At 32.9% G+C, this 12,380-nt stretch overlaps 2 protein-coding genes across 2 annotated transcripts; one reads left to right on the forward strand and one right to left on the reverse strand.

The window, feature by feature from the left end:
- Positions 1-631: 631 nt before the first annotated feature.
- On the forward strand, positions 632-4,441 carry LOC105783358 (dolichyl-diphosphooligosaccharide--protein glycosyltransferase subunit 1A). The gene is made up of 10 exons (XM_012608765.2): positions 632-1,093; positions 1,322-1,366; positions 1,505-2,139; positions 2,219-2,366; positions 2,446-2,622; positions 2,917-2,985; positions 3,116-3,205; positions 3,395-3,553; positions 3,646-3,870; positions 4,071-4,441. The coding sequence occupies exons 1-10, from the start codon at positions 998-1,000 to the stop codon at positions 4,260-4,262; spliced, it is 1,836 nt and encodes a 611-aa protein (XP_012464219.1). The 5' UTR covers positions 632-997; the 3' UTR covers positions 4,263-4,441.
- A 97-nt stretch (positions 4,442-4,538) lies between these two features.
- On the reverse strand, positions 4,539-6,369 carry LOC105783367 (peptidyl-prolyl cis-trans isomerase FKBP18, chloroplastic). Its single transcript, XM_012608777.2, has 6 exons — positions 6,066-6,369; positions 5,917-5,987; positions 5,758-5,844; positions 5,524-5,673; positions 5,361-5,420; positions 4,539-4,803 (listed from the first exon to the last, which is right to left on the reverse strand). Exons 1-6 carry the CDS (start codon positions 6,322-6,324, stop codon positions 4,741-4,743), a joined length of 690 nt encoding a protein of 229 aa, XP_012464231.1. The 5' UTR covers positions 6,325-6,369; the 3' UTR covers positions 4,539-4,740.
- Positions 6,370-12,380: the final 6,011 nt, after the last annotated feature.

Here is a 12,380-nt window from a genome sequence, read left to right on the forward strand (position 1 = left end):
TGCTTCAAACTCCAATCCCTATCTGACACCACACTCATCTCTTGACACAATGATGTATCAAGTTACGTATTATCCATCAAATAAGATAGTTGATGAGGTTTAAATTTTATTAGTTGTTAATGAGTACTTAATCAATTAAATCTACCCATCACTTCTAAGCATCCTTTTAGATAGGTGGTGTGTTTAAAAATAATGGTTGCGATGGTGAGATTAGATACTATAATTGTGAGATAAAAAGAAAATAAAATGCACTCCATTAAAACGCACCGCCCATTCAAGAGGGTTTTAAATATTATGTTCCATCATACGAGCATATTAATTGAGATTTGAGGGTCCAATCCAATCATTTTCCCAAATGAAACGAACCTGAAAGAGGAATTTTCAGCAACAAATTAGAAAACAAAGAAAGAAAAGGCTCCTAGGAATTGTTCTAAAACTTGGTTACGCAATTAAACTAAGCCAGCAGGCAGAGAGCATAAGAGAGGAATGTGAAAGATAATGATTCACAAAAGCCAAAAAGCTGGAAAGAATCAAATGAGTGAAAAAAGTTATAACAATCTTTAATCATCTAAGTCTAGTACAGTAATGAACAATGACCTTCAATGGGGTCGACGATAAAAGTTGAAAGATCACTCGGAAGAATCAAAGTCCAAAAAGCTCAAGGATTTTGAGAAACAACGTGCCACTGCCAATGGGTTTCGGAAAAATAATTACTTTCTTTATTTGTTTGATGGAGGGTATAGTCCAAATGCAAAAAGCCTGATGATTGATTGGATTTGGATGAATTTGAGGTGGGCTAATGCTAGACCCATTTTCAGAGATTGTACTCGACCCATTCATTCATCTAACCACTTCAGTTCAAATTCAATTCTGAAACTTATAAACACAAGTGAAGCGAAGAGATGAGAGAGTCTCGATCAAAAACAAACAAGCGTAAATACTGCTGTGAAGCCGCAGAGGTTTGAAGTGAAGTGAAGTGCATTCTGGCTGGTCGACAATGGGGATTTCGAGGTTTGTTTTGCTCGTGTTTACGATCTCAATGCTGGCATCCCCGGCACTCTCCGATCTGGTTCTCTCCAAAGTCGATCGACGTGTGAGTTTCCATCTTCTCAGTTCAATTTTCATTTCTCTTCCTTTAATGGATTTATTTATGATGATTATGTGAGTTCGGTTCTCCGATTTATTCACTGCCTCTTCCTCTCCGTTTTCCTGTTTCTCAAACTTAATATCCTGGGTTGATCGAAATGCTTCCATAGCTGTGTCTCTACCATCTCTTCAAACCGTACCTTCTATGCTAACTTCGTTTCGTGTGGTCTTGCAGATTTATTTGACATCCCACATTGTTCGAATTTCTTCAACTTTAGAGGTGCTTCACAATACTTTCTCTTTTTAGTCTCAAGTCTCAAAGTTGCTAATGTTACCTCTTTTTGATTCTTTGTTCAAATCACTATCTCCTATTCTTAAACTTTGCTTCTCTTACAATGTGCTGTTATATTGTTTCTAGGTGGAGAATGCAGGTCCAGAGACTGTGTCTAAGGTTTTGTTGGCTTTTCCTGACCTTCAAGCCCAAAACTTGGCATATTTGATGGCTTCCCCGCATGAAGCCAAAGCGAAAGTCAAAGTCTCTGTTGTTTCTTTCCCTATTGATGTCGTCAAACCAGAAGATATGCCTCCTGGTGTAACATTCTATTCGGTATCATTGCCACAGGGATTAACCGTGGGCGCTAGCTTCACTTTTGATGTTTTGGCTGTATTTACCCAGGCCTTGCGACCCATGCCCGAGCAAATCGGTCAGGCTGATATTCAGCTTGTACTGTACCAGGATAGTGCATACTATCTGTCTCCTTATGTTGTCAAGGTCCAGTCTCTAAGTCTTAAGGTGCCTGATTCTAGAATTGAATCCTATACAACACTGCAGAGCACAAAGGTCCAGGGTTCAGAAATCAAATATGGTCCTTATGAGAATCTCCCTGCATTCTCATCCTCACCTATAACAGTTCATTTCGAAAACAATCTGCCCTTCGCAATTGCTCAGGAATTGGTGAGAGAAATAGAAATATCCCATTGGGGTAATGTGCTGGTCACTGAGCATTACAAGCTCATCCATGGTGGTGCGCAAAGCAAGGGTGAATTTTCCAGGTTACTTTCATATGTTTTCCTTCACAGTTTCTAGTCTAGGTTGGAGATTCGTTTCTGATGTATTACCTTGACATTACAGGCTTGAACCCCAAGCCAGAGAAAATGTTCAAGGTCCTTCAGCCGTTAGGTATCTTGTTGCACATTTGCCTCCTAGGGCTCATTCTGTTTACTACAGGGATGCAATTGGCAATATATCTACGTCCCATCTGCGGGGTGACTCCAAAAAGGTTATATTGCAGATTAGGCTTTAAATAGTATCTGTGACCTGATATTTCATTTTTACTGAAGTGCTACTCGTCTTTGCAGACAGAATTATTGATCGAACCAAGGTATCCCATGTTTGGTGGCTGGAGAACAGCTTTCACCATTGGATATGGCTTGCCACTTCAGGACTGTTTGTATGAATCAGAGGGGAGGCGCTTTCTTAACATTACATTTAGTAGCCCAATGATTGAGTTGGTTATTGATACTCTCATTGTGAAGGTTGGTAGCATGTCTTTCCTTAGGCCTCAGAATTATGGTGCAAAGAAATGATGGGAAATGTCCTTCCCAACCTTGGCTAAAACTTTGACTTAAAAAGTGTATTTAAGTACGTATTACAACTATTATTCAACTAGGATATTATAATGCTTTGTCCTTCAAGTACTCAAATTGGCACCTATGCTTCATTAGAATTAAGATATTTGCATGTGTAATATAGGAATTGCAGTCTGGTGAATAAAAAGAAAGTTGCTTTCTTAGCAGCCTTACTTTTACCTGGTACTTTGACTTTTATAGGTTGTGTTGCCTGAAGGTTCCAGTGACATATCTGTAGCAGCTCCATTTTTCATGAAGCAGTGGCAAGAGGTATTAGAAAGCTTAAGATTTGTGTTTGTATTTGACCATCTTTTTTTTAACCTAGGGCTCGTGTTTGAGTTGAATTTCGAATCTGAAGTTTGTTGTCTTTTATGTATAATGTGCTTATGGTTGTATGCAGACCAAAATCTCCCACTTGGATATTGTTGGTAGAGCAGTAGTTGTGTTGGAAAAGACCAATCTTGTGCCAGAGCACAATCAATATTTTCAGGTACTCTTTTGTTCTCCATGTTCAATTGAAAAGGCATGCACACTGGTTCTAGCATATTAGTTTGAAGCCTCTACTCTGGTGCCTCCATATATAGAATTTTGTATAGTAGGATATATCATAACCCTATATTTTACAGGGTTATGTACTTTAATGGTTTACTGTTTGTTCTTGTGTTTGTTTACCTTACAGGTCTATTACAAATTCAACAGATTATCGATGCTTAGAGAGCCACTGATGTTAATTTCAGGAATTTTCTTCTTTTTTGTTGCTTGCATTGTTTACATGCATGCTGATACATCAATCTCCAAGTTTTCTGCTTCTTATTTAGCTAAACAGCAGTGGGAAGAGGTGAGTAGGATATCACTATGCCATTTACTTGGTTCACCCAAATCACCATCTACAAATGCATTGGTTATGGACTTTGCTTTCTGCAATTTCAGGTTCGGGTTGCGATTCAGCAGGTTCATAATATCATATGCCGGTGCTTGGCAACACATGATAAGCTGGAAGCATCTCTACGCGACCTTTCTAGGACAGGAGAGGTGCAAGCTTGTAAAGCTGCTCGAAAATCTACTGATGGTTTGTTAAAAGAGCTGTCAAAAGAGTTGAAACCGTTGATGACCTTCTTGCAATCTTCCCCATCAGCTGTTCAAGTATTATCCAAGGTTCACTTGTCTTTTACTTGTTTCTGTTTAGTTTGATATCCGTCTTTTTGCATTTTTAGTCTTACTCTGAAGAAGTTTGTTAATTAAGCCTTCATAGGTGACAATGTTTTCATTGCAACTCTGTTTGCTGTGGATGTCAAATTCTGATTTGCATTTTAGGCAGTGTTGTTTAAGTGATTACTTTGGTGCTGTCTCTATAGGTGGAGGAGCTCGTGGCTAAGGAGAAAGAATTGCTAGAAAAGTTGATGGCAAAGCACTCAACAGCAGTGGAGGCCTATGAGAAGAAGTCAGGGGCCCGGGATATTGAGAATCGGATTGCTTTGCAGCAACAGAAAATTACAGCATTGAGGCAGGAAGTTGATGATCTTCTCGAGTTCATTGATGAAATATGAAGTAGGAATAATATTTTGGTCCAAACTGCAGAATTTTACCTCCAATCTGCATCACTTTGTTTCACTGTTTCAGTGCTTTCTTTTGATTCTTTGTTGAACATTGTTTCTTCCTTAATCTATATATGCAAGCGTCTGCCCAAATTATTTTCGAGAAGAAAAAGGGTAGACATTTAAGTGAACTTCACCTACCTACACCCATCAGCCATGGCCTAATGGTCCTTACAGTAGCAGAGGAAATTTGGTAAGCACGTTATTATTATACCATAAAAAGCGATATGGTACCCAAAAAAATGAATTCAAGATGTATACATGAACTTGAAAAAATTTACACAAAATAATTATTAGTACATTAAAACAATCATGACACACCCATACACATGGTTTAATTAGCTATAACTTATGAATAAGGGCAACTCGAATGTAAATTGTATAGTCCAATATATTAATCAATGGAAAGTAGGAATGCAGCAGGTGGGCCTTAATTCTCCGGGGGTGGCATCACTTGCAAAAGCTCAATATTTAGCTCGAATTCGGCTCCTGGCTGCAGAAATTTAAAAAAAAATGAATGAATTATTTTTTGGCCACAATATGAATGATATCCTACAATCAAATCTACCATCAAAGTCTTGTACTAGGAGTTAGATTGTTGTCCCCTTCACTCAAAAACTGAGTAAATTAATTTTTATATGTTAAATTAAAGAACAAGCTGGTTCTTTATATTAAAATTTTATATATTTCTATCATTAAAATTAGCTTAACTGACAAAATAATTAAATAGTCACACCTAACATAGTGCATGTAACTACATGTAAGGATCGGGTTTTAATAGTAAAACTAGATGACATTTTAACAGAACAACTAATTTACTTTTTAATTAACATATAGAGACTAATTTACTCATTCTTCGAGTTGAAGTCACAAAATGCAATGATTTTAGGTCAAATCTGCCTGTGTATTTTAACTTGTGTATTAACTATTCTTCTTTTACAAAGCTATCCAATTAGCAGACACAGTAAGCTTGTGCTTGATGAATGGGGGAATAACTATTAGGTAGCCTCACCAATAACAAAGCTTTGCATAAGATAATTGGGACATTACCGGGATCTCATTCATTCCTTTCTGCCCATAGCCTGCCTCTGGAGTAACAATGACAGTCCTCTGAAAATTAAACTAAAACCATGAGGTGGTGATGACAAAAAAAGAAGGGAAAAAGGTCCCAAACTACTAAGGTGACTGAAAACAGAGGATTCTTTAACCAAACCTTGCCCCCAACTTTCATTCCTTCTGTGATATAATACATAGCTGGTGGGGGCTTTGGTGCGGCTTGTGCTGAAAACAGACCATTTGGATTATCTACATATTCCCGTTTCCTTTCCTTCCCTGGAGTAGCTCCAACCTTGAATTCATATGGCTGAGTAAAAGATAACACCAGTGTTAGACTTTGAAGATGATGTTTGTTTTTTTTTTTAATTGAAGAAAACTAGTGTGGTATAACCTGGGCAATGATGCGATTCCCAGCTAAAAGCTTAGACTCCCGACTTGAAACAGCAGTAATACCACGATATATGCAGTCAAAGTGCACCTGAAATAGCAAACAAAAGAAAAGGCAAGGAAGAGTGATGAATATGAATCCATGAATTACAAATTAAGACACCTGTACAGTTGATCCTTTCTCTGCTACTGGACCCTTCCCTTCCACAATATCATAGTACTTCAATCCCTCGGCTGTTGAGTTCAACAAAAAAATGGGAATTAATTGTAGAAAGAAACAATGCAGAAAAGACAATGATAAAAGCAACTAACGGGTGGTGAGATAGTCTTCAATGGGGATGGTCTTCTTGTTGCGTCTCTCCCTGGCTCCCGCCTCAGAGAAATGGGGCAGTGGAATGAGAGTGAGAGTAGGCACTGAAGAGAGCAATATGGCACTCCTTCTGGAAATGGGCACTGATACAACGAGATGGTTTGTGTTTAGGGTTTGATTGGCAGTGCATTTGGGGCAGAAGATTAGTTTATGAAAATCAAGGATCCATCTCTGTAGAATAGTGGCTGAACCTGAACCCATCGTTTCTCTTCTGTTAAAAGCTTAAGGTCGTTACACCTTTAGACACCAAACCCCATCCATTTTCCTCCTCCAATTACCTTTATACCCTTCACCCAACTCTTTCCCTACAGTTTTTTTTCTCTTTTAAAACTATGAATTAGTTATTTAGTATACATTTGTAAATTGCTTTCGAAAAATGATTTATGAAAAGTTAGTTTTTTTGAAAGTTAATATTTTTTTGGTAGTTGAATAAATTTGTATAAAATATTTTTCTTTATTTGACAAATGCCATAAATTTTTTCATAAAAATTGTTTTAAAATGAAATAAACATACAAATGAAAATTTATTGTCTTTTCATTGTTTAGTTAAATTTATTTTATATCTATTAAATTTATATTTTACATTATTTTTACATATATTGAAATGATTTATTTATAAATAAATATAAATATATAATAGAACTCAATTATTAAACTAGAATATTAACAATCATAAATTGAAAACAACTAAAGCCGAGTAGATACTCTTGATTGTGTTATAAAAAACAAAAAGCAAAGATTAAATAATAATAAATTAGCTTCCAAATCATAATTAGTACTACAAATTAATACTAAAACATACATAATATAGAAATGTTAACCCTAATCCCTAAACCTACCTAATATTTCTAGCCATATAATCAGTCCACTTATATTGTGCAATTTCATCTCTCTTAATAGATCATTCTCTTGCTTTTTCTCTTTCTTCTCGCTCCATAAGAGTTGGTATTGTCAAATCAGACTCAGACTCCTCATATAATACTTGACTAATTAAATCATTAGAATCAACTCTCATTATATGATTATGCATGATACAACAAGCCAACACTATATCTACTTGGGTTTGGAAATTTCAAAATGGTTCAGCATCTAACACATGAAATTGTTTCTTCAAAATCTCAAAAACGCGCTCAACAGTGATTTGCAATGATGAATGACGAAGATTAAAAAGTTCATTTGCATTTTCTGGCCTCTGATCACAAAACTCTTTTAAATGATATTGGACACCACGATATGGAGTAATACATCTATTTTGGATGCCATATCTAGCATCAACAAGATAAGATTTACCTACGATTTTACAAAACATAATTATTACTGATAAATTATGAGCTTAATTGAACTATTTTGTATAATTAATGTTAATTCTTACATTCCGGAATTCTAAATCCTCTTAGGCGTGCAAGTGGATTACTAAAAACACGAAAATCATGTGCATTACCTTTCCAACCAACTAGAACGTAGAAAAATTTTAAATTAATTGTAATGACAGCCAATACATTTTGTGTTGTCCCTCCTTTACGGCTACTAAGTATAAAAACAAGTTATTTCTTATTCTAGGGCATAACATGGAATTTTGTAGAGATAATATGTTTTTCCCCAGAATTAGTTTGTCTTTAATCAATATTTATATTTTAACTAAAAAAGCTTTTTTTTTCAAAAATGGAAGTTTTAAACTGAAAAAAAAAAAGCTTCATTTTTATTTGTTCTTGGTTTTGTTGTGTTTACCACTCAAGATGGACAAGAAGATATGAAGCCCATCTATGGGACAACAGTTGCAAAAAGGACGAACAGAGCAGGAAAGGATGAGAAGGTTTTTGGAAATTTTAGAATTACTTTTTACACCATTTTAAATTGAAACGCCTTTACAAAGAGGAAATGATTACATATAAAATGGGATCCAAAAGAAGGGGGAAGAACTGTTGTAATAACTAAACCCAAGAATTCTTCACCTCATCATCTTTGTTTTCTATTGTTAATATAAATCACTTCAACTCAAACAAACTACCAAAAACACCCCATAAGAAAAAATCATCAGAAACATTAGAATTTAGAAAGCTTATTTATTTTCATCAATGATGCATTTTATCAAACACTTTCTAAGTTGAACCCAATCTTTACAGAACACAAAAGAATCCCAAGACCTCCAAAATTGCCATTTGAAGATTGACCAATAAATTATTGATTATCATAGGGCCATAAACAATTTATTAACCAATCAACGCAATTTCAATCTTGGACTCCTCAATAATGAAAAATTGTACTTGCAACTCAATCCAGTTGCTTAACCTTTCTTTTCTTTATACTCGATACTATATAATGACCTAAAATTTACGGGCATCGGAAAAGTATGATATCAGGCCTCTGTCTTAGTAAATTGAGTTCGAAAATAATTATTAGAAATATTTACGAGACTAGTTGTGTGTTTAATTAGGTTTTAGATAGGTGAATTTAGCTTAATTAAGAGTAATTAGGAAAAGGGATTAAATTGAATAAAGGGTAAAAGTCTAATTATAGATCAAAAGAAAATAAGAGGGACTAAATAGGTAAATAAGCCAATGGCTTAAAAGTAGGCAACAATACATGGAAAAATCTTAGATTTTTCTTGATTAATATTATAAAATATTATTTAATTAAAACATTATAAATTATATTAATTAAAGTTAAGATATTATATTATTGGAAATAAATAAGATAAAGACAATTGTATGGTAATAAAATTTGTACATGTGTAATATATGTATTTGTACACTTGTAATATAATTGTATATTTTCTTGAATTTTAAGTAAAAAGATATTTATTGTTTATTATAAGTATTAAGTTAAGAGATATTTATTAATTAAATAATTAAATTATAAGATTTTTATGTGATAAATAAAATAAATGATGATAAATGCATGGTATAGATTATATTGTACATTTATAAATAATATAAATATATATATATACGTGTGTACATTTGTAATATTATTATTTGTTGTTAAATAGATTTTATTAAAATAAATAAAATAATTGACAAATAAATGGTATAAAATTTATACAAGTGTAATAAAATAAATATGTACAAATGCAATTAAACAATTGGTTTACTTAATATTTAAGCATAAGATATATTATATTAATATTATATTAATTATTTAGTAATTAAAAACAATAAAGCAAATAAAATAAAGTAAAAGAAAGAAACAGAGAAGAAAAAAGAACAGAAGCTCTTTCGAAAACGGGGAAAGAAAGAAGAAAAGAAAGAAAAAGGAAAATAAGGTTTTAAAGCTTTAAAGGTAAGTCAATCAAGTCCTTTTCTTTTAATTTTGATGTTTTAGAAGTCTTAGAACAAAGTTTTGTTGAAATTAAGCTAAAATTTTGTAAGTTCTTAGATTTTTGAACATGATTCATGTTGAACAAATTGTTAAATTAGGGGTTTGGTTGATAGAATTTCTAGTTAGAATTGATAAAAGGATTAAATTGTAAACTAGGTTATAAGTTTTACATATTTGGGATTAAGTTGTAAGAAGTTTTAAATTAGGGTTTTATTATGAATATTGAATAGTTGAGTTAAATATGGCAAAGAATTAAGTAGAAAAGAAGTACAATTAAGTTAGAAAAGTAAGTAAACTTAGTAGAATTAAATTGGGAATAAGTAGGAATTGAATAAAATTTAATTGTTATTATTATTATTTTTATAATTTAATGCTGTAATTAATAGTGAAAATAATTATTATTTTCATAGCTAACAAAGAATTCGAGGCATCAACATCGAAAGGAAAGAAGAAAGCTATCGAGGACTAAAACGGGAGATTTACGGTTTGTATTACCATAATTCAAGTTATTATTATTAAATGTTAAATTTTAATTTATGTGTTTGGTAAATGAAATGTGAGGTAAGTGTTATTATTATTATTATTATTATTATTATTATTATTATTATTATTATTATTATTATTATTATTAAGATGAGTGGGAATTAAATGGAATAGTTGATATGAATTAATATTTGAATTGTTTGTTGATTGAAAGCGGGAAGTGAATTTGAATCGAATTGTGACTGATATTAAATTGAATGGAAATGTATTGAGTTGTGAAAATGTGTGAATTTATGGATTAATTATTGATTGAAAGGTGGAAAAATGATTGAATTGAAAATATGAGAAATTGTGATTGAGTTGAGGTTATATGTGATTTAAAACCCTATTAACTAGTCAGGCTGAGTCGGATATAGTTGGCATGCCATAGGATTGGAAGAGTTCAGGGATACTTCGACCTTGAGTCGATGAGACACTGGGTGTCACTATATTTCTTCGGATAGATTCGATGAGTTACTGGGTACCAACTTTCTTCGGCTTGGCCGATGAGACATTGGGTGTCAACTATTGCTTCGAATTATCCGATGAGGCACTGGGTGCTATACTAGAGTGTTTGGTTGGATTCGTGTATCCGCCAAAGTCCGAGTTTTGTTAATAGGGTAAATAATGAAATGATAAACTGAATGAGTTGATCAATCGAGCTATTGAAATGAAATGAAAAGTTGAATTGTGAATTGAAATGTGATATGAGATTGAGAAATGAATCTAAGGTTCATGATGTGTTCAAAGCCCAAATTGTGGATATATGATATTAATTGATAAATTGTTATTGTTGTATTATGAAATTTGAGTTTAAACTTGTATGTATGATTTGTGCATGATATGTGCATGATATGTTTGATGATTATGTTTTATTGTTATTATTATTATTTGAATTATGGTAATACCACTGAGTATGAAATACTCAGTGTACGGTTGTTTCCGTGCGCAGATCGATAGAAATCAAAGGTTCCGGTTCAGCATTCAGATCAATCCCGACTCCAACATAAAGATTTTTGTGATATTTTCTTCCTTAAGTGAAAGTGGCATGTACATAAGGATTATAATGGTTATTTTGGTATGTTTATATAATTTTGTTGTAAAGTAAGATTTAAGTAAATAAATGCCTTGGTTGAAATACTGGAATTGGGTTGATTGTGTTTTGAAATTTGCAGGGGTTTTATGTAAAAATAAGCAGAAATATTGTCGAAATTTTTTTAAAAAAATGAATGAAGCCAATTAGCATAAATTTATATGAATTTATAATCATTTTATAATATGTTTGTTATTTATTTAAGAATTATTTGTAAATTGTCTGAGATATCCGGTAATACCTCGTAATCCTATTCCGACGACAGTTTGGGGTTAAGGGGTGTTACATACTAAGCTCCTTAGGTTTTAAGATAAAATACACAAAACTTTAGTACACCAGTAGAGACAAACTTGGAATAAAGATAATAGAAGCAAATATCAATAAACTGCATAAGAAACCAACAAAGTGAATCAAAGCAACCAAGCCAACTTAAACGCCACCCAAAGCATTAAGAATAAAAAGAAGGGAGTTGTACAAGATATATTGGCAAGTATTTACTTTAATTGATTTACGCAAATCAGTTTAGCCCAAAGTAAAAAAATATATAATAAAAATAATAAATTCACTTAAAAATAATAAACAGACCTATTTCGAATGAAGCAATTAGCTTCCATTTCTCTAAAAAAAATAAGTTGAATGCAAAACCTTGATATGAAAAAGACAATGATGTACCTTGATAAGACTAGAAAGATCGTTTTTGTTTTTGTTTTTATTTTCATTTTTGAGGGTTTCTTCGAAATGCAAACAAGAAAGGAAGACTTGGTAAGAATGACGGTCAACCGACAGAGATGATAAGGCAGAGATGAGGATGTGAGGCCAACGGGTAGAGATGAGGAGGAGAGGTGGAGGCCGACGGATAGAGATGACAAGGAAGGGAGAATGACTGTTATTCAAGTCTGTGATGAGAGTGAAGAGGAGAAGGGAAAATGTCTTACGGGATGAAAATCAATAAGACATTTTCCTTAAGAATGCATTGGTTTTACCCCTGTTTTGGAGAATGTTTTCCTTTGAGAATTCATTTTCCACCAAATAAACACCGTAAAACAATGAAAATATTTTACTGGCAAACAAACGAACCCTTAAACTCATTGATTTTGAAACGAGATCGGTGATCAAATTAGTCAGGTCACCAATTTTTGATTCGATGGTCAGTCTAATTTTAATTAAATAAATTATTAAAAATTATAAAATTTGAATTAACTATCAACTAAATCAATTTTTATCTTGATTCAACTGGTTCGTAGGTTAACTAGTTCTTTCCCTTTCTCTAGACTAATGTAAGATAATAATAATAATCCTTTAACAATAATTGATAGACAAAAGT

Source organism: Gossypium raimondii, chromosome 1, assembly GCF_025698545.1.
Source record: "Gossypium raimondii isolate GPD5lz chromosome 1, ASM2569854v1, whole genome shotgun sequence".
NCBI classification, from domain to species: Eukaryota; Viridiplantae; Streptophyta; class Magnoliopsida; order Malvales; family Malvaceae; genus Gossypium; species Gossypium raimondii.